General features: G+C 42.6%; 1 protein-coding gene across 1 annotated transcript in view; it reads right to left on the reverse strand.

The window, feature by feature from the left end:
- LOC124303377 (lysine-specific histone demethylase 1A) overlaps nucleotides 1-22,233 on the reverse strand; it is a 223,579-nt gene that overhangs the window by 198,379 nt on the left and 2,967 nt on the right. Inside the window, exons 2-11 of the mRNA XM_046760507.1 lie at nucleotides 21,729-21,956; nucleotides 21,090-21,297; nucleotides 20,796-20,947; nucleotides 20,400-20,561; nucleotides 20,186-20,302; nucleotides 19,611-19,787; nucleotides 19,208-19,483; nucleotides 18,989-19,126; nucleotides 18,756-18,829; nucleotides 18,362-18,510 (exon numbers count right to left, since the gene is read on the reverse strand). Of these exons, the coding sequence (XP_046616463.1) occupies nucleotides 18,362-18,510; nucleotides 18,756-18,829; nucleotides 18,989-19,126; nucleotides 19,208-19,483; nucleotides 19,611-19,787; nucleotides 20,186-20,302; nucleotides 20,400-20,561; nucleotides 20,796-20,947; nucleotides 21,090-21,297; nucleotides 21,729-21,752 (1,477 nt within the window). The 5' untranslated portion in view covers nucleotides 21,753-21,956. The remainder of the gene's footprint in view (nucleotides 1-18,361; nucleotides 18,511-18,755; nucleotides 18,830-18,988; nucleotides 19,127-19,207; nucleotides 19,484-19,610; nucleotides 19,788-20,185; nucleotides 20,303-20,399; nucleotides 20,562-20,795; nucleotides 20,948-21,089; nucleotides 21,298-21,728; nucleotides 21,957-22,233) is intronic.

Below are 22,233 nucleotides of genomic sequence, written 5' to 3' on the forward strand. Positions count from 1 at the left end.
TTTTTAGAACGGATATATAACGAGCGCGCAACCAAGCACTGAACCAGACTAAGCACACACACACACACACAAGCTTTTCACATTCAATTACAGGCATATGTATATATAACCGAAAGGTAGGCCATCAGATGAACGCCAATTGGTTTCTCGTTACTTCTCTCCGTTCCAAAATCAGAAAATCGAGAATTACGTTTACATCGTCCGTATACGATATCAACGAAGACTGGGTAAAGTCTGGCACTTGAGCAATCAAGAAGTTTCGCAGTGATTCGCTGTATCTCTGAATCAGTTGATTAATCAGAGTCGTCGTAAACTTGGATTCACACCGTAAAGCGTTATTTTGCGAAGTGCCTCTTTGCATGTAGCCGCCACCTCATCTCCCCGCGTTCAACTTTGGACGCTTCGAGCCACGCTACTAAAATTACGAGCTACCGGTGGTTAGTAAATCGGCAGTTATCGGCGACCACCTCGCAAGGGTACGCACCTCGGAATGAGATACCCAATGGCTCGTTCCGTCGGCATGATCTGAGTAAAGGCTAGTCTTCTAATCCCAAGCCAAGCAATGACGCGCCGAGATTTAGAATGACACAGTCGCGGTGTGAGAACAGCTGCATTCGTCACGACCCGTGCAGGGTTTAATTGCAGTCATAACAGGATGGCTAGTTCGAGTCGTGACGGTGGTACGTAGGTTAGATTATCCCAAGGCAACAGAGTATATAAACGAGGTATGAATATGCACCTATACGGATCAGGTACAACTGCAGAGGAACTCGGGCGCGATCAGTTTCAGGCGAACATATTATTCTAACGACAAGCAATGCATGACGAGTTTAATTGAATCCACGACTCGGTTCGGGCGTGCCTGACCTAAGGAAAGAGATAACTAAGAACAAGCCTGCAGGACCGCCACAACGGTGAACAAATAAATCAAGTCAACGACTCTCTGAGCTACGTCCGCCAGTGAAAGATCAGGGATATTCTAAAAATGAACTACGACCGAGGTTCGGTTCAATTTCCGATGCGCTCTTCGAGTATTTTGTATAGCACCGAGAACGAGGAAGTGAACTAACGGTTATCCACCCCGACAATCTCCGGCTATCGATTTTTAATAAGGTTGATAGAGCCAAACACCGCGGAGGAATAAGACAGAAATAGGGTTCCGCAGAGAGCGGGAATAATTCACGTGTTATCTACACCATCTCCCCGCGGCAACGAGCAGCAACCAACGTTTTCTCCGTAGCTTTGGAACCGGGTTATAAGGGGGGCTTCGCTCCTATGGTAGGTACGCCGCACCGCATGTCGCATCGTGCATAAGGGTGTACACGAATACTGTACTACACGGATTACAGCACTCGCAGTATGCAGGGTCAGTGCTCACCTACCTCGGGTCGCCGTCTGCCCTCGTGAGCTACGGCAACACCACGGCTGCAGTTAATTAGTTGAAAACGTTGACGTGACTGAAAGTGGAACGAGATCTGGATATAGCTTCGCTGTACGGAATGAAACGCGCGTTTTTTCCATTTCCGAGGAAGCTGGTGCAAAAATGTACGGTCGACGTACGTATGACGTGCGGTTGATTGTAATTAAGGACATAGTTTACGCCTCAGTTAATTATCGTGTGGAGGAATCCAAATCATTCCGGTTCCAAACGACCAAGTTAATCGGTTCACATCGCCAAGGAGTTTGTTGTCAGTCTTAGTATTTTTAGGAATTTTAGAGACCAAGAACTTTCTGAATCGATTTCGAGTAGTTAGCACCCACGATGATCTGAATTCCTGCCTTGATTGATTTTCGAAGTACTTGTTTCGACGCTTTTTGCCAGTGCCTTGCTAACGCGACATCGCATTAGCAGAGTAACCGAAATGCGAAGTATTCTAACGAAAAGAAAAAAATCGTATACTTAAATTGATATTAGCGCACTTAATTAGCAATAAAAGTTCAACCAATTATGTACGCAACGACTGGTATTCAGGCTTTTTAGACACGTCTCCCCGATGTTATTAAATGGTTTGATAAAATTTCGACATCGCGTAGTTACGGCATAGTTGAAAGGTCGGCGATACTGCGGGGGTAAAAGCAATTTTGCAGGACCGGTCCGTCGAGCGGATGAAATAGAGGAATTCGCGGTTGAAGTAGGTAGGTGGGTTGAAAAGCTGCAAAAGACTCGTCTCCCGTAAGGAGTTGTCAGGGTCGTCTCCGGGTAGTCGGTTTGTAAGCGCCATCAATCAGTCACGAGAGAACTCTCCAGATACGACTATTTGAGGAATGCCCCGTGCGTTGTTAACGTATAATGGGGGTTTAATTAATTTTATGGGTGTCCAAGGATCTAAGCTAACCGCGACATTCACGGAGAGATTCCTTTCTTCCAAGTTCCTCGAGAGGCTGCCGGCCGCGGCGCAACCACGGTTCTACCCTGCTTGCCATGAATCAAGCATTTTCACGTAATTTATCTACCATCAACGCGCACCCTATCCGCCGATCCCTGCCCTCTGGCCACAGCGTAGTTTCGATAACAATCGGAGAATGGGACGACGTAGCAGCCGCCTAGTTCGGAAAATATTTACCACTGAATTTTAATTATTTGCTCTTTCCGTCGGCCGTTTTACCTGTCACCGTTTTCTTGCATATCGATCTATAATCTCTCTAACAGCCCCAACGATCGAACGAAAGACTTCCGTCTGCGCCTTCGTTTTCATCTCGATCTCTAGCTTCCTTGTCTTTACTCTCGGGGTCTACCTGCAGCCCCCAACCCTCGTGCGAGATCGCCGATTATAAAGCAGTTCGCCCCGTTGACACGTTTAACAGAACGAGTAAGTATTATTCGAACGAGCAGATGAACGTCCGCTTCTTTTATAATATTGAAACAGCACCTGCGCTCAAGATGAAACTAATAAGAGAAGAAAATGCGATAATCAGAATGGTAAACTCCTGAGAACAAAGAACATATTACTCTTCCACGAGGTTGAAGTTAGTAACGTCATCATAATTGGAAGGAAAAATTCACTTTCTTCCAATTTTCGAATGACTTTAAAGCAGTTTTCAAAATATAAATATGCCTTGCTCTATTACGGCCTATTAAATATCAGACAATTTTAAAGCCGCGAAATAACGGTTTACCTCGACATCCGTCGTTACAATTTACTAGCTTCGTATAATACAATTTTTTCTTGTAGGCTCTGAGGAAGGTCGACCTTTTGCATTAACCGAAACGTCAGCCAATTTAAATAAACAAATTTGACCGTTTATATCCACGAAGTGTATATTTCTTCTTCGTTGCCAACTTCAACATGATACACTTCTAACGAAGCAACGATATCATAGCAACTTGGTGCAAAATACTGTCTAACTGGCGCGACTGAAGTGATTCTCAAGTGAAAGGGATATCGCATCGTAGATCGAGGAATTCGTAGAAAGTAAAACTAGCTCCAGTAGAAGATGAGTCGACGTAACTTAAGCATACATCAACGTTGCGGCAGAGGGTCTCGTTCGGAGATATGAAGATTGAGGAACGTCTACCGGTATTCTCGAAAGGCTCGTCAGCTGTCAATTAGTATGTACCTTATACCCGACTAATTCCATCGTGCGCCGTTTCTCCGTGCTGCAAAACCGTGTTTTCCGGCATGATTTTTTAATTCCCGCAAACACCGCTCGAACACGCACGTGATCTTTGCATTACATGATCTACGTGCACTCCCTAATCGAGACTGGCAATCACGCAGGAGACTCGAAGGAGAAAACGCAGTCCCGGGTTGTACGAAATACCCAACTTGCAACCCGATGTCACGCTTAACCGAGTCTTTTCTCAAAGATAACCGGATGATTGGCAAGTTGTATACGAAATGAATAACATCACGGGTCCAGAACGCAAGTGGGCCGACATGCCAGGTTATCACGTGTGGATCTAACCCTCCTCGTTGTAATGAAAGGTGCAGCGCGAGGCGGCCGTTCGAGGATCCGACGGCGAAACGAACCATTCCCACTGATCCCCCGTTATTATCTTGAATAAAATTTGCATCGAAACGATTGCTAAAAACTACTGGCTTTGATAATTACGCGGAAAATCCCCGGCGCGAAATGTAAATCCTTAACCGAGATCAGCGCGGGCTTGCGAAGGTGATCCGAGAGAGACGCGGCTGATTGCGGAAAGGTCCTCCGGCGAGGACACGTCTATGCTCGGTACTCCGTCGACGGATACCCGTGTAGGTATGTGCCTACCTACATTCTTCCGCATGAACGAAGCCGAGCCGAGAGCCGTGTTCGTCCAACGACGGGGGGTTGATTAAAATTACGAACTCTCATTAAGGTTCGAATTACGCGCCAACATCTGGAGGTAATATGACGAGCACCTTTCTCCCTCCCCTCTCGATTTGCCTTTCATCCGTTCCGCTTACCGCAAGCTCCCAATTTCTCCACTGTAATACATATTTCTCATATACGTACTATATAGATTGCGAATCTGCAACGTGTGGAAGACGACTTTGCATTTTGATCTCGGACCGAAATGCCAGAAAAGATTAACGGTAGATCCTGGCAGAAGGACGAAAGTGGTTATACACGAGATGGAATATCTGTATATGAAATCTAAGTGAATTTTTCCACCCGAGCTTGAGCGAGAAGAAGAAGGGAGGAGACACCCGGAGGTTCAGAGTGTGTCACACGAGTGAAGAATTACAAAAAATTTCAACCATTCTTCTCAGAGACCGGAAAGAATTCTGCGGAGGATAAGATATTTACACGCAGGCTAAGCTATGAGATACCATCCGATGGTATCCGTGGAAAAGAAAAGGCACCACCACACCGGGGAGATAATAATATTCTCTGGCCAACAAGGGACACCTTTCTGATTAATGACTACGATTTTATTACAACGACAGATAAAACCTGTTCATCTCCAATTCCATCAGCAGTTGGAAGAACGCCAGGTCCCTACAGAGCGAGCTACGGACCTGATCCTTGAACGAAGTAAATGTGATCGACTTGAATTTACGTGAATCCAATTTCTATAAAACCTTCTAAAAATTTTCTTCCCTCGTTTATCGTATCCCCGTCATCTCAAGTTCTCGGAAGGAATACTTTTCAATCAATCACTAGTCCCTTTGATCTAACGGTGTAGTTTCACTATCAACTTCCTCACACATCCACACATCGTCCATTCGAGAAGAGAATTTTTGGCCACGGAATTTACGGGAATGAAACAAGAAGAGGAACGCGCCGCAGAAGTTACGCCGCGACGGTTGTGACACAGGCCCAAAAACTGAGCGTAGAGTTATCCGGCCCACATCTCTATTCGTCTTGGGTCTCGATGTCGCCGTCTACCGTCACTCGAGACACGGTGAAATTTCTTCGCCCAAGACGCCCTCCAACAAATTCTGTTATTAATGATACTGTAATCGTTGTCACTCGATGTCGCTGTATTATTCAGCGTAATCGAGGATCGCCCAGCCACTCGGTACCTTGTCAGTCCGCCACCTCTCCGCTCTCTGAGTGATTTCACGCAAGTACTACTTCTAGATACGTAAAAACGTACCGCGTTAAATCGAGGAATTCAAGCGACGATAAAAACGAGAGCGATACGGGACGTAAGAAGGTATCAAACTATGCAAATCGTATGCTGAATGGAGAAACATCCCCGACACAAGCCTGCTTACTCTGCAGGAGTAAGCCACGTTTGGTTTGAGATTATGACTCGCAGACCAAATACTAAAGCCAGGGATCAACATCCGTGCATCTTAAAGCTGAGGCTGCAAAAGTTGGGAATATCTCGACCGAGGAGGGTCCGTTTTATACGGCGAGGTTATCTTTTCCATCGCGTGTTTCACGTCTTGGCGGCTTTTACCGCAACGCAGACTGCTTTTTCTTTCCTATGCAAATGCATCAGGTCAAGAAATTGCGAGAGATTTACGTCACTGGGCAAGCTTACGCCGCGAGAACGAGGATGCAGTCTGCGAGGCTTTACCGCGATATATGCACCGGTTGTACACCAACTCGTATGTAGGCAACTCAACCTTCTAGCTTTGAGATTGTGCATAAATATTTATACACGTATATAAATCTGTACGAAATGTATATTGTTTATGCCTCATTTCGGAGCACGAATTGGATCATCCCATCGATAAAATGTATAGATGGACTATTACATTTTATTACATGTACGAACATATAACATGAAACGCTGGAATAGAGAGGAGAGAAGACAGATGCGAATAGATTTCCTTTATGAACGTCGTAATTGCGTACTCCCAGCTCGTGTTTTTCTATATCGCAGGAAAGCAATTCGGTGAATGATCCTCACCGATGGCTTGCGATGAGGTATAGAAATTTTTCGTTTATCCAAATAAAATCGTCGATTCATGTATATTCAGGATATTTTCTGCAGCATATATAACATATCCAAGCATGGCTTAATACGTCTCGCGACGAAGTGACAAAAATGTATGAAGAACTCGAAAGATGTGGTGCGACAGCCTCGTTCAACGGCTGATTGGAACCGGCGGTAAAACAACGAATGGATAAACGAACAGCACGAAAATTGATTTCCATAGGTAGATGATCGCTGTCGTCCCTATAGTAAAACCGACTGTGCGAAAGAGTAAAAAATTCCGTGAAAGTAATTGAACGGACAAAAGGTGCGCGTTCTTGAAGGCTGATCAAGCCGAGAAGGAAGAGACGCGGGGACGACGAGCTAGCCTGCTAATGAAAATTACCTGCAGCGGCCACGTGCAACATGTGACGCCGTATTTGGCTGACACAAGACGCTGCTGGCGCAATCAGGCTTCGGTTGTATGCAGGTACGTACATACCAGATGTATCCCTCCTACCTATGGATGGGCAAGTGCCGCAGCGACGAAGAAAATGCTAATATGATTTGTGTTAATTATTTAATTAAGAAAGGAACACAGACCGCTTTGATTAGCACCATCGTGTTCCTCACTTTATTGCTGCTCTCGCGGCGTACCGTTGCGCGGACGTCGCGGCGTCGTAACCATATGAGATAAAATTCGTCCCCGGTTGTTACAGGCCTTGGGTATAAGACAACCGCGCGTTACACTCACGAGCTTACACATCCCTGCGCGCATTAGGATAGAAGACACCGCACGCTCACGAACACCTACTCATACCAGATTGCCTCTACCGCCCGTATCCGATTCCCTAGACAAACCTGCACGACGATGATAACTTATCCGGCAAGTCGAGTTTTTCCTCGCGCAATTAGTTTTACCTGTGGGAGGCCGCATTCTGCACTGTTGCAGTGCAGCCGAGGAAAGCAACGGTTGAAAGATCAACGCGTCGCAAATTAGTAAATTTAACCGTACAACTTGTTACCGAACGTTGCAAATTATTCCCTCGGAGTTGTAGCTCCTACAACAAAGTCGTGAAATTTAAAGAAATTTCGATAATCGAACACTGGATTGCGTCCATATAACGAGGATGTTCGTACGTATTATTCATGAAAGGAGTAAAATACGAGCTACCTGTATTTCTGGTCAGATAAGACTGGAATTAATTGTTTGTGTCTCAAGTTGCGCGTACGAGTTCTGCTCCTCGATGGAGCGGCGTAGGCCGGTGCGATGTGTCGCTGATTGGACGGACCCATGTAGATACCCACTCTGTTGATTTATAAAAGAATTTGAGTCGAGTCACCCGACAACGCCTTGCCCGTTCTCACATACTTGCCGCTCGTTTTTTCTCGCCGATATAGCTAGATTATTTATTTATTTCGATTCTCTTCGCTCTTTGCTTCGTTGATTTTTCTTTTCGGCTACTTTTCCTCTCGTTAGTTCCCTGATCATTTCACCTCGCTTTATTTCCGATGCAATTTAGCTTCCCGCGAGTGGGTATCGTTCAATACACCAAAGTTAAGGGTTGTTGTTTATTTTATGGGTCCGCTTCTCCTCCTCAAGTTCGTCCCACGCGCCCGCCTCGAGAACAGGAAGTACAGGGCGCGGTAACGACCCCATTGTGTTACTTCGCACGTTGTTCGGCCGTTTGGGCGTTGAGCGTTTTCAGTACCCGCCTTGTATCGGCCGCGTGCCTTCTTTCGCATATATCGCGTGTACGAAACGTCCACGTACCTGCGCCGACGAAATATGGCTCTTACAAGTGTGACGAGCGCCTTTCAAGAAGTGCCATGATGGGCATAAAATCAAGTGACGCAATAGGAAGAGGAAATGGGCTTCATTTTTCAACTCGAAGTCCGCCAACTCCGACACGCGACCTAATTCATTCTTCGAAAAGGCTTATATACGTATATAGATGACGGTATAACACATAGGCATAGGAAGGGGGGCGGATCGCCAGAGTGTACTCACCCCAACCGATATGGAACCTTATTTTTCCGGTTGATTAAGTAGCGAGTTTATCATTTCCGTTGTCAGTTCCCCGAACAGCAGAATAGCAACACGCGAACGCGAATGCGAACTGCCGCGCGAGATTTATATGCGGGAATAAAGCGGATTTGTTAGAATATAGTGGGTACGGGTACGCGGGAGAAATCATCTTTAGACAGAAGATGGGATTGCCTAAAAGATTGAGGAGCCCGAAGGACGAAACCCGGCGGGATGCGGCCGAGACGGAGAGGGGGGAGTGCCTTGATAATATCCAGCGATAAAGCCCCCGACTAAACGACATCGGGGCGGGAAACATTTCTCGTTTCTTAGTGAAAGAATAGAGACCCTTCGAGGATACGCCGACGACGCGCTAATTCACTCACGAATTATGCCCCATATATCTCACGTCTCCCGAATGTGCGAATTTCGAATCCCCCCCCCCCCCCACGGTTCCGATTTTCGAATGAAAATTCTTTCTCCGAAACATGATGATTTGCCGTCAAGAAGTAGCACGACAAAAACGGTGACGATGTTCAACGAAGAATCGTTGACACATGGAAACATTACTTCAGGGTAAACTTTACTTAAGCACGTGGAGAGAAAATTTCAGAGAAAAAAAAATTCAGAGAATGTGAAAGTAAGAGGAAAAACTGTGGAAACAGCAGGCAAGGGTGATTCTTCATTGTCAGTATGGTGAATGTGTTCGTTACCTGAGCAACGAATGCTGGTATTATTAATAATGAAAATCACGTCCTAACTCAACGAAATAAATGCAAGATCCGATGAGTATGGTGGATAAGAAGAATAAATCTCAAGGAATATTGCTATCAATTCCGTATATAATTTAATAATTTAGTAACGAGGGATACCTAAACGGATTTCGCCACACCTAGCGTCTGCATGATCGGTATATTTTATGGCCACCATCGCTATCGCTGCTTGGATCTGCCGATTCTGAAACGACCGGCGATCGACGAGGACTGACGGAAAGCTGCATTCACACGCTGACAAACACTTGCAGAGTGTCGTTTGCATGCCAGGGAGATCGATGCGATCGATAGTCGAGGTTACGAGGCGATTCCAGTTCGATCGTCAGCCGGATATACCGGCGGTACTCCAAACGTGATCTGGAGCGGAGGTGCAGCTGTGCAGCGTGAAAAACCGAGAGGGAAAACCCGGGATTCAATGCTCTTCTTAATTTGTCGTTTCGTTGGGTTCTGACGCTCCTTTCCGGTGTCGATTTCAAGTCCGTTTTAACCCGTGAGAGCCTGAGGGCTTTAACCAACTGCAGCAGGCGACGCAGGGGAAGAGATATGCCCAGGCTAGGTTCGAAAGCCTATTAAAGGTTCAAACACTTGACGGCAATCTATAAATTACACCTCTATGCGAGCGCTATTAACGCGTTACTTACAAAGTAGGTACCTACATTCCCTCCCCATTTCGCGGCTAACGATCGACGCCACTGCCGCTCTTCCGGCTGCATGTTTAATCACGTCAGAGCTCTTTTATTTTCAACTAAAGCAATCCAACGGTTGATTATTATTTGAAAAGAAAAAATTATTTTTTTCAACTTTGAAGAATTTAAATGAATTCCAACGATCGGATAGGTCAGGTGAGAACCAGGATATTATATACCTCTACTGGCAGTAAAGTTCCATTATACTTTACAACAGCTCAAATGCCACACACGCAACTCGCGTCATAAGATTCCTTCTCAAGGTTTTTCTCATTTTCTGCAAATGGTAGGTACTCAAGATGGAACAGAAACAGACGACGCCGAGCAAGGCGACGTGTATATAAGAGAGATAACGCTAGTCATGCTTGTGTTTCAAGGGAGCAAAGCACCCTGATTGTAGACTTCTACAATTGCTACGGCTACACCTGTTATATCATCATCCGCTTCCGCAACTACGACGATCGACGCACTTTTATCTCTCAAACGGTGTTGAATCTCGCGTAATACGTCTAGTGATCCAACTTCACAAACCACAAATCGGAACAGCTATATCAGAATGACTGTATTTAGCAAACGTCAATGGTTACGACTCGGATTGATAACTTCACTAATTTGAAAAAACCAAGGCGGCGAAATGAATATTTATCTGTGTCAATTCAAGATCCGTTGGTCTGACAAAATATTTGTTTGATTTAAGCAATCCAAATTCCGATTAATTAATAAATAATTCGCCACCCGTAACCACACATTTAGTTATTTAAAGAAAAATTTTCTCTCGGTATAGTGGTCAGCTGTCTTGACGCGGTGACGGACACTTGAGTACTTACCTAGGCATGACTTTTCCAGCGGATCCAGCATGTAGGGAGAAGGAGAAGAAGGTGTTTGCAAGATTGAAATAAAAGTTCTTATCGCTGGATGATTAATGGAGCCAAGAGTTACGCTCGCGCGTTTACTCTCGAGCTAACCGGTAGTGACATTTTCCCCTGCGGGTGAGGAAAATTGAAAAAAAAAGTAATTCAAAACTGTAATACCTTTCCGCCATCGTTCGTGGTGACGTTAATCTCCACGTAGCTACTATGCATAAACGGAAAAGTTTCAATACGGAATTTTCGACACCATTTAAAATTTGTTCATCGGTGCAATAGTTAAACCTGATTCATGTATATATATACGTACAACGGTATTTCTCCCCAAATAACGACAAATTGCTAGCCGAAAGTGACACGAATGATGTTAGAGATCGTTCGGTGTTTCCAGGCAATTTAGTTTCGAGTTCACTTTAATCAGGATTAACTGGTTTTCTTTCTCTCTGCTACTCGTAATGAAACTCGCCCTGCAGATTCGAGGCAACATTGGAATTACACTCTTCGTATCACTTACAAAATTTCAGACGCGAGATGTTCTTGGTCTTAGAGTAAATGCCACTTTCTTTACTATCCACTCCAGTTCCTTGAGAATTAAACGAACGAAGCACCATCCCAGTAAACGACCATAACCACTTGTTACTTTCATCTCGTAGAGCCATCTTGAAGAACCGGAGGGTGTCCCGAACCATCCCGTAACTCGCTACCCAAAGAATGTTACGTGGACTACAGCGAAAAGCTGTCACCCCGTGAGGGAAGCCGATTACAAGAGGAGTAATCTTATCTTCGAAGAGATGCCTTACACATCCGAGGTCCGGCTGACCAGAAGAAGTTGCAGCACAGAGGCTAGGGCGTAAGTATGTTTATGTTCGATGGTCCCGGACAACCGGTGGGGCTTAATTAACTCGAGGCCAACGGTAGCCGGGGAGTACCTACCTACCTACCCGCTAAAGCACCAAAGTGGCCCAGAGCGCAAACAGTGCGTACAGCGCTCCGGAGTACCTACACGGGTAGATGTACCGAAGAGAGTCGACACAAGACACCGCGGGCCTCGGGCATGCGTGTTTAGCAACATATTTATCGGGCACACCGTCCAAGGTTTTGCGGGTGGTGGAGATTAGATGTGTTTTATAGATAAGCTGATTCCGATCTGCGTGAGATACCGCCGCGATAGGCTCCATGACTCCAGGGTTCCGCGAAGCTCCTGGGACTCCAGCTCACAAAGACGTCCCAATAATTGCCGCGGGATCTTCTTTCTTGTATATATAGCCCGGTCCGTATGGATTCACCGATCATTCTATGGCGACCACCTGCGATCGATTTGTGAATTTGGCACGTCAATCTTCATACAGTTTCATGAGACACGTATTTTTGCGTTTTAACAAAGAACGAATTTGTACCGCTGTTTCACCATTTTCAAATTTTTATGAAAATTGTGTTTTACTAGAATAAAACATCCGTGTTTACTTTAAATTGCCGCTATTCGTCGTGCCAAGTCATCCGATTGCAACGCGAGAATGGATTGAATCGAATAACCTGATTTAAATCATCGATCATTGTCTTATTGTTTAAATTAAATATTGTATTCCCAAATGCAGAGTGGCAAATCAACACGAAGAATGAGAGCAAAATATAATATTAAATGAAAAAAGGATAAAATTGAGGCAATCGTTATTTGAATTATATCGACGTAAATCGACGAGACAATACATGGTAGGTACAAAGAATAAACTTATTCGTTATAATTTATTCCCGCGTTATACGTGCGGGGTACGTCATAGACAAATATATAGTCATACATATCGTCGGGTAGGTCGCGGGACTCGCGTCGATTGGTCACGTACATTTCAATCCGTTCCGACAAATTTATTTTTATTTATCATTCTCCGGTGAATAAAATAGACGATTCGATTAGTGACGGTGAGATAACGCGAAGCATTAGCTGGAGAACCGAAGACCGTGGATATAATAACGCGATATAGGACCACACATATATAACGTAGGTATAGAGGATACGGGTGGAGTTCGATATCGGATTGCGTAATTTTGGTGGGCTGCTATCGCACCTAACTCACCCGATCATGCGTACCGCCAAAGCGAACGACGAGGCTTTTTTCCAAATTTACAACGCCACTAATAGGGCTTAAAATTTTATACATATATATATGTATACATGTATGTATGCATATAAGAAAAAGAGAGCTGACGAGGAAAGTGATCCGAGAAGAGAAGCTGCTACCACAGCTCATTTATCCCAGCTACCGGCATTGCTCACCACTTGCAATGCACTCGTCGACCAAGAATAACGGTCCTTCCATTCCAATTTCGCCGTTCCCCGCACGTTCCCCGTTTATTATTTTCGAGGAACATTACGGATTTTTCTTACCCGTGTGCAGCATGTGCATATATATATATATGTCATGTGAACGACGTATATATGTATATACGTATACTTTCAGGTTCCCAGAATCATCAGTTATATTCCCATCCGACGTTCTTATCCGGTCAGTAAATTAACCGGTATGCCAGCGAGACAAAACTCGGGGCTCGTCTGTGTTTTGCTGGGATTCATCCGCACACGCAACGCGAGGTCTGGAAAACAGCCTATTAAGTCTCAATTAAGTTGGCAATCTAGGAGCTGAAAGTCGATGGTTATAGCGGGGCTCGTTTCTCTATCAGCTGGCAACTGCCAGATGTATTGTTACGACCGGCACAATGCCGCGGTAATGCCTGTAACGCGCCAACAATGGATACACACAATGGATGTACTCCGATAAGTGTAGGTTAATGTCAGACTGAACACCGTATTGTAACCATACACACAAAGTACATCTCCGGGTGCACGTAACTTCGGACGTACAACTCCGCATCGTGGTATGGGCCACATCTCAAAGGTTTCATTTTGCTAGTTATACACAAATTTCCCAAAGACAGAAACATTCCCATCGTGTTCAACGCATATGGTTGAACAAATGACATGTCATTACGGAAGAGAGCTCTGATTCCGACCCATTTTCATAAACCACATGAGCGATGACTTACATCGTCATTATTATACTACCAAGTTCGATTCGGGAAGAGTTAAGCTTTGATTACCAGTTTATAGCAAAATCAATCAATTTACTGTCCAGTGAAAATCTATCGCAATTGAACGAAAACCGAACAACTGAACAAGTAACGAAAGCGAAAAGGCACGGGGTGCATACCCCGGCAATCGACGCGGGGTAAAATTATAACAAAGGCTTGTAACATCCGTTAACGGTCCAAGTGGAATGGAGTTCAAAGCATCCCGTCAGACGGCTGAATTAGTGTAAACCTTTCACGTAACCTACTGCAATTATTCCGTTCAATGGAATCATGGGGAAGGCTTGCGTTGTCGTTTGATTCTGGCGAATTAAATCCGGTTGGTCGGTGTACGGTGACACGACGGTGACAAAGCTCTGCCCCGCAGCAGCCGCGGCGATCTCTTGTGATAGACAAAATTAAAGGGCGGCGACAAATGAAATGGGAACCGAAAGCCCTTTTACTTTCCGTGAAATACCAATGCACGCCCCGTTGACAAACGCAGCGTAAATCCCTGTTGTCTGTAAAACGAGAGCCACGCACCTGCCCTGATGGTCACAATGCGTTGATTCATGCTCCGACTCAATAATCACGTCGAGTCTGTACCCACACCTTGTATTAGTTATTCTCCGGAAGCGAGGAGAAAAGCCGAAACCGAATGAAGAACGAATGGCTCGATTACGCTGCGAAGAAAATTATTCGTTTATACCGTTTCGTGGATTGTGAACGAACGAATAATCCTATGATATCGAAACTGTTGTGACTGTCACAGCGAAAACGTGCTGGTTAAATGATATAATAACCGACGAGCAAATTATATAAACACTATATTTCGTTCAGTATGTACATAGAAATGTGAAGTATGTGGACGATTGGGAACAGACTATATTAAATACCAACTCCAGCAAGTGGTACGTAATTGAATCACGTTGCGTTAAACTTTTTGCAGCGAACATAGCAGACATATTTCCGCACGTTCACTTTACGCCGAACGCGCATTCTTCATCCGCGAAGGAATTTTGAATTTTATTCAACATCGTATAACCGGGGAGTAACTTTTTCACGAATGCAGACATCATTAATTCCAAAGTTGTACTGCAATCGACCGGTTATTACACAAAGCTAAATAACTCCCAGGATTCAATTTTCAACGAGGCTATAAATGAAAGGGATACATACCGTTACAAATGCTGATATTTTGCAGCAATATATAATACACGAGAAAAGAAACTGAACGTTCACTAGAAACAGGACACAGCAAAATAAAAAAAAAAAAACTTCGCAATTATTCTACCGTACCTGTGTTAAAGTGTGGAGTAGATCGCTGAATTATATAACATGTTATACAGTATTTTGTACTTTCCCAATCTATTTTCGAAATATTTTAATACAGATTTAAATTTTTGCTACGAAAAATTACGTTTCGTTCCATTATAAAATAACCATAGAAGAAAGCGAGTACTTTTATAGGTATGAAAACGGAATGAAATTTATACAGTACCTCCCGAGGTTTAGAGTATATGAACTATTATTTACGTAAGTTGTGGTAATATCCTCGTGGAAGTCGGTGCTTACAGACGGTGGTGGTTTTTACCGCGAATTCGCTAATGCATAAGGGAGCACAAGCAGTAATAAGGCTGCTTGTTAGCTGGTGGACGGCTGAGGCCGACTACGGATGGACGGAGAAAAGCGGAGAGAACCGTAGAATCTGCCCCGTCTGATTATATACGAGATTCTTCCACCACGTGTGATTCAGCTCACATTTTTCTAACAGAAACCACATTTTTCTCATAACTCATACGAGGAGGCAAGCCACGTCATAATTGGCTCCCTGGCTTGGTTAATATAATAAGCAGTAAAGTCGTCTGAGGGTTTCTTCGGAAATCCCGAGAGAATGTTTCGAGAGATACGTAGCCAAGTTTTAAAGGCTTTACCATCCATCGCGCGACTTTCTAAACAGTGAGTGAACATTGTTAATTCATTGATTTTTTTTCTCAACATCATAAATAAATACATACACGCCTCGCTAGAAACAATTCGTACGTCGGGCATTAAATTTGAGCAAAACCGGTTAGCGGGGTTAGAACGACGGGACGAAGGCAGGGAAAGGGTACGCGTGATTTCAAAGAAGTATTATTATCTCGTCAACCGTGGTTCGTGCTATTAGCTTGAAATTTTCTACGGTAGTTGGTGCTTTCTACAGGTATGCAGGGTATAACCCAGCCCCTTTCATGAATATTTTTTTCACAAAATATCCATCATACAAGTTACATCATAATAGGCAGTATACCAACCAAGTTCCGTAGGAAACTTTGACCAATTAATTCTAAAAACTACAGTAATGACGAAAACCAAGATGCTTCGGAGCGAATAAGTGAATCCAGGAAATGTCCTACACATATGTTTGTAACATTGGAAGTAGAGGCTCGATACTCGCTCAAAGCTATCACGCGATAAGACGGTACTTCTGCTAACAATTTCATTCGCATGGACAGACAGAAATTCCATTAAAGAGCGTCCGACCCGGATTTCAAGTTTCGCGTGGCAACTGGCCCAACTCTAAGGAATCAGGAGCCACAGACCATGAACCGGGAACAGGGATCCTCGTAACGGGCTTACAACGTGTGTCTGTGTAAGTTCCCGTATTACTCTGTATGACGTCGCAACTCTCTGTGCCGCTTGGACTAGTTTTAGTTTAGTTGAGTTCAGCTTAGCTTACCGAGATTGTCACCTAAATCCACAAGTTTCCCTTACCCTGTGTGTACAATGTGTACAATACACATACGTGCACGCGTTCAACCACTGCCGTACAGATAGTCTCGACTACTCGTACGATCCTACCGTCATGAAGTGCTACAAGGAGACACGCGTATGGTTTGCCTCAAGGGTTGATCACTTTGTACGCTTACAACTCGTTTGCAATATCACTCTTGGCTCTAATTTGATCTAATTCAATTCTAATTTCGTCTCTATCTAATCGGATGGAAATATACCATAATTTCTAGATCTGATTAGTTCTAAACAGATCTAACAATATGTAATGTACAGATTTCAGTAGATCTGTATACACATAATTAGATCTAAATATGTCTAATCAGATCTAGAAATTATATAAGGTGAGATCAAAATGGATATAGACAAAACCCGGATTTAATTAAATCTAATTATATCAAATCGTATCAATTCATTCTTGCCCGGGAGAAAATAGTACATTATATAACAAAGAAATAAAATCGAAGATTACCCGAGAGAATAACCGACTTTTCCTACTGTGTTACACATAGGAATTTATTACTGACACAACTCTGGTCAGATTATTTACTTAAAAGTGTTTTCCTTTAATGTGCAAGTGTGATCTATTAGTCTGAAAACTATAATATGATTGAAACTTTATAATAATACAGAGAGATATAGTTCAAAACGGAAAAGGAAAAGAGAAAACCAGAAAAACTGAAAAATTGATATGCGCCGATTTGGATTTGTAAGGTCATCATTATCACGGTGAGGGTTTATAAGGTGAAATATAAGGTCATGTTTCGTGTAAATGCGGGAGGAACGCGCTATTTTTTCCCACAGATGAGGGAAAAAGGTAAAGAAGGAATAATATGCCATTATCATCCCGCTTTTCAGGTCAAAAAAGTGAATATTATGGCTGAGTCGGGAATAAACGAATTTTGCTCGTGATCTTCTCAAATAAATATTCGTCGTTCAATTACGAAACGTACTGTCGCAACAACTGCGAGAACGAGAAGATTTGTTCAAGTATCATCTGGTCTTATCACTGTTAAATATTGCGTTAAAAAAGGGTAATGATAAGCTCGATTTAAACAGGTTTCGTATTTTTTAACCACGTAAATTCGGCTTCGTCGCCGTTTTTTTTAGAAAATGCAGTCAAAATTGTGATTATTGACCAGAAAAATAAAAAGTCCAAAGACTCTCGTCGTTTAGTATACCTATGTTACTATGTTTCAAGAGCAAATAAGTAAAGTATCCGGGAGGGGAATGCTTCGTTCATGATATTGTGAATAATTTGAATAGAAGTTGAAATAACATGCCAAAAACAGATCGGCGATGCTGACTAACTTATATTAACCAAAAAAAAAATATGTTCTTCGAAACCGGTACAACGTATAATAGAATACTAAAGCATAGTATTGCAGTTTAAGTCAACATTTAAATTTAGGTACCTGGCGTATTTCGAGGTATATCCCTGAATATCCGGGAAAGCAATCGAGTTGATATTCCTGAATCAATCTGACGACTTGTCGTGGAACGATTTTGAAATGACATGCGGAGAATGAAATCGAACGGCGGAATTGGTTTCATTTGCGGAAAGCTACGTTAAGAACTAAGATTGATTGCGCGATGCAAAACAGTTTCAATGGCGGATAAGGAGCCGTCCATTTAGCCTTACGTAATATCTGGACAGCCCTTGAAAAAATCGTAAAAATACCACTGTAAGTGTATCACTAATACCTTTCAAGCTTGTCGTGAAAAACGCGTAAACCTCCAATTCAATCACGTAATTCTAGTATTAGTGGCATTATTTCAATAATCAACAATCACCCATATCGCAGCAACCAAATACACAATAATAACTAGAAGTTTGAGAGTCGTGAGAGATCGAAAAGCGGAATACGAATTGCTTCTACCTGTTAGATGGCTTCCAGTAAACTCGAAGTCGTCATCCTGGTCCCAGTGTTTCAGGCTCAAATTAGACAGCGACGTCGCATTGGCGAATTCCAGATTAGCGAAGTGCCAATCGAGTATCTGCCGATCCTTCGATGATAAATACACGTCACTGTAATATGAAAAACGACACATTCATAATATTTTTCAAAACAGATCACGTTTTTTCGCCTCGGTGTTGATTGTGACGAATTTCTCAAATTGAAACAGATAATGCTAAAAATTTATTTGAGAAAACATTTGAAACAATAATTTATGAGGATTCATCGCTCAGTATTTCATCAAACAGATTATCACACAGTAAAATCTAATGTGAAATCAAAATCGATTAGCTGTAATTAATGCAATCATAACTACCTTGGCGGTGAGGCTTCAAGCTCTTGCAACTTTGCTTCAATTTCTTTTTGCTGCTCGGCAAGTTGATCCCACTCCTGTAAATAGTAAAAGTCTAGTCATACGTGATTTTCTGACTCAAGTATGTCGTAAAATTTTAAGGATTGCTGATCAAAATTACCAGTTTATGCAAATATCATCATTAAATTTACAATAAAGCAAAACTTATTTCAGAAAATGACGATTTTAAGACATACCTTGCAGGCGTTGTTAATATCACGCATTTTTGACCGAATGACAAATTCTTGCGTAATGTCACGTGATTGTGATTTGCTCTCCGACATTTCTTTGTACTGTTTATTCAACTCTGCCAAACGTTCTTTGATCGCAATCATCTGGAAGAAATAATGGAAATTACTTGCACTATTTGATGTTTTCTGGCACAATTGTGTTATATAGCTTCATGTAATGCTCACCCTGTGTTGATTTGAGATCAATCGACTCTGAAGCGAAAGCACAGAGCGCAAATGTGCAACCTGACGTTGTTTGACTCCTTGCTCTTGTAGACGAATAACCCACTCCAATGCCTGTCCAAGAGATACAGGCCTCGTTGAAGCTGTTTGACCTTGTTGGTTAACTGCAGTGGCTACACCACCAACGTAATTAAAGTCGAGCTGATGAGACAAATACGATGTGGCCTCCAATAATCTGTTGAATTCTCGCTCAACCATCTCATCTTTGTCCTTCGGTACCTGAGAAATACAAATTACGATAACAAACTGTCGATCACCAAATAAACCTTTGTCTAGCCTAAGAGTATATTATTAATAGAGATATTTGGAAGAGGCGTAATCAATCCAAATAATACTCTTGACTTACAGTTTGACCATCACTTTCATACAATGGACACTTTTGTCGGATTTTATGTAATTCCATGTTGATTTGCTTGCTAAGGGTAGTTACTGGGTTTCCACCAAGTCCCGTCACAACCATTGCTCCAAGATCCGCGATGTAAGAAGATTTTCTAAATGTTGCTATGCGCCCACCGACGCGATCCTGAATGAATACCAAAATATATTACTAAAGGTAACCTTCAGATATTTCTACGTTGCTTTTCAAAGAATATAATCGCATGAAAAGTAATTAACATGAGGAAACAGGATTGCTGCACTTCATCTGCATGTAAAAATTGAATTGCTGGTTTATCGTAAGTAAGCTGATAATAAGATCAAGCCCGATAGATGAGCAGCTGTTAAACCCTTCATTTTTTTTATAATCTCACAGCAGTTGGATTGGATGTTTATTCATTATCGTGCATCGATACATACTAAGAATGGACTGGTAAAGCATTAGCATAACTGCATGTTACCACTATCCAATGAAAAAGTGCGAATTTTTGTCATTTGTAAGAATAAGAAAAGGTACTAATTGATAAAAAAAAATAGCAAACTCACCCGAGCCTCAAGCACAACAACTTCTAATCCGAATTGTTGCATTTGCTGGGCAGCAGCTAATCCGGCGATTCCAGCACCAATTACTATAACTTTACCCAATTTCTTCACCGGCAATGGCTGATACGAAAGAAAAGTCATAACACAAATAATTGATGAAAAGCGAATTTTATGTAAAATGCAGGTTACGTTCAGATAATTTAACAAGACAACTTACCTTGAGCCGTTTGAAAACACCAAAATTAATGAAACCGTGGCGTTCGAGAAAAGCGTGAACTCTGCGAACAAGTATCGGATCACTGTTATATGGCGCTTCCACAGCCGGTAGAGCATTTTCGATAATTAATTGCTGCTTAGGGTTTTCAAGCCATAGCTGCAGCTAAAATATTAAACCATTTAATTATTATTTTATGAAGTGACGAGAGCTTCAATTTTGTAGCGGCAACATAAAGGAAATAATTCTGAGTCACGGGTATTGTCAGATATTCAAATTTACTCATTTCGTGAAACAAATTAAAGAGAAGTGAGGGGCAATAGAGTTACACGTGACTAATGTAACAGAGAAATATAATTCGATGTTTAGAATGGAAAAGACTAAATGAGCATAACTCACCAATCTATTTCTTATATGAAGAAATACTTTCTGAGTCTGCGGCGGTCCTCCAGATACGTCAAGGAAGCAGGCAGCCTCTGTCGAGGTCAGCTTTTCAAACGGCAGGCGACTTTGAAAAGCTGCGCCTTCCAGCCCAGTCAATAATTCTTTTACTGAAATCGGTATAGATTATTATGAAGATGTTTGAAACATTCTCAAATTCATGGTTCACATGCTCAAAATTGCTGATGGTAAAAAGATGTTCTTAAAAGGTGAAACGTGTGTTAAGTAGTAATTTTAGCAGCAGATGCCTACCGTGCGGATCTTCGTGATCACTATCCTGTTCGTCTTCCTCTTTAGCTTCGACTTTGGGTGCAGTTGACGTTTCTGACGTTTCCTTTTTCGGTTCAGGCAAGATTTTTTTTTCTGGCGTGCCAAGGCCAGTTTTCGATTTTTCGGAAGTATCGGATGCATTTTCATCATCAATTTGATTGTATTTTTCTTCCATCTCTCTGTACTCAACCTATAGAACGGTGTTGAAAACATTATTGTTTAGCATTGTCTGGAAGTCAAATAAATTTGAACAATATAGTATGAGAAGCCTTACACCTTATTAATGTAAGAACTTGATCATCTGTAAAAAATCATTAACTCTTGTACAACATTAAGAATTTCTTCAAACATTTGACAAAAATATGACATAACCTCACGTTCTCAACTGTTCTTATGAGTACAGCATCTGTATGAAAGTTTCCCAGCATGATAATGATTCCGAATATACAAATATTTTGTATCAAATCTTCGCAAGTCACGATCCCAGTAAAAATTCTACTTTCACTTCAACGTTCAAGGAAAATGACAGGACGCTGGATACCCGATTAACCTCTATCGCAAAATGAGCGATAGCTTGTGATGTTAAACGCAATGGTATTCAGCATCATTTTTAAGACTTACCTTCGCCTTCTTTCTTCGGCTCATTCTGCTAGTCCTTATTAAATACCTCGTTCACGTAAGGTCAGCGGAGACAAGTAATCTACACACTGAACGAGGGTTGTTTGTTTTGATCTCTCTCCAGTCCCGATCCACCGGCACGTTGCCAAACGTTGCGCTGCGCGGAGTAACGTCATCGATTGTCGTTCCTCTGGGAAGTCGATACCTCGCACGCAATAGTCGCAGTCAAAACTACGCTCAAAATTCAAATCAAACCCATGATCGAGAGTTGGGGAAAAAGTTGACGGAACAATTTAAAAGCGGCGTTGACGTAAAGATGTATCGGGCTCTGTATCGAGCGCTTTCCTTTTACATCAATTTTCTGATGCAAATCACTTGGTGTCGTATTGCGTCAGAAAATTGACGTAAAAGGTAAGCGCCCGCCCAACATATTCAGTACAGAGAGAAACCTCCTTTCAGAGGTTTCTCTCTGCTTTCAGTATAGTCTTCAGTCAACGGTCACGAAGGC

This window comes from Neodiprion virginianus, chromosome 4, assembly GCF_021901495.1.
Source record: "Neodiprion virginianus isolate iyNeoVirg1 chromosome 4, iyNeoVirg1.1, whole genome shotgun sequence".
Lineage (NCBI taxonomy): Eukaryota > Metazoa > Arthropoda > Insecta > Hymenoptera > Diprionidae > Neodiprion > Neodiprion virginianus.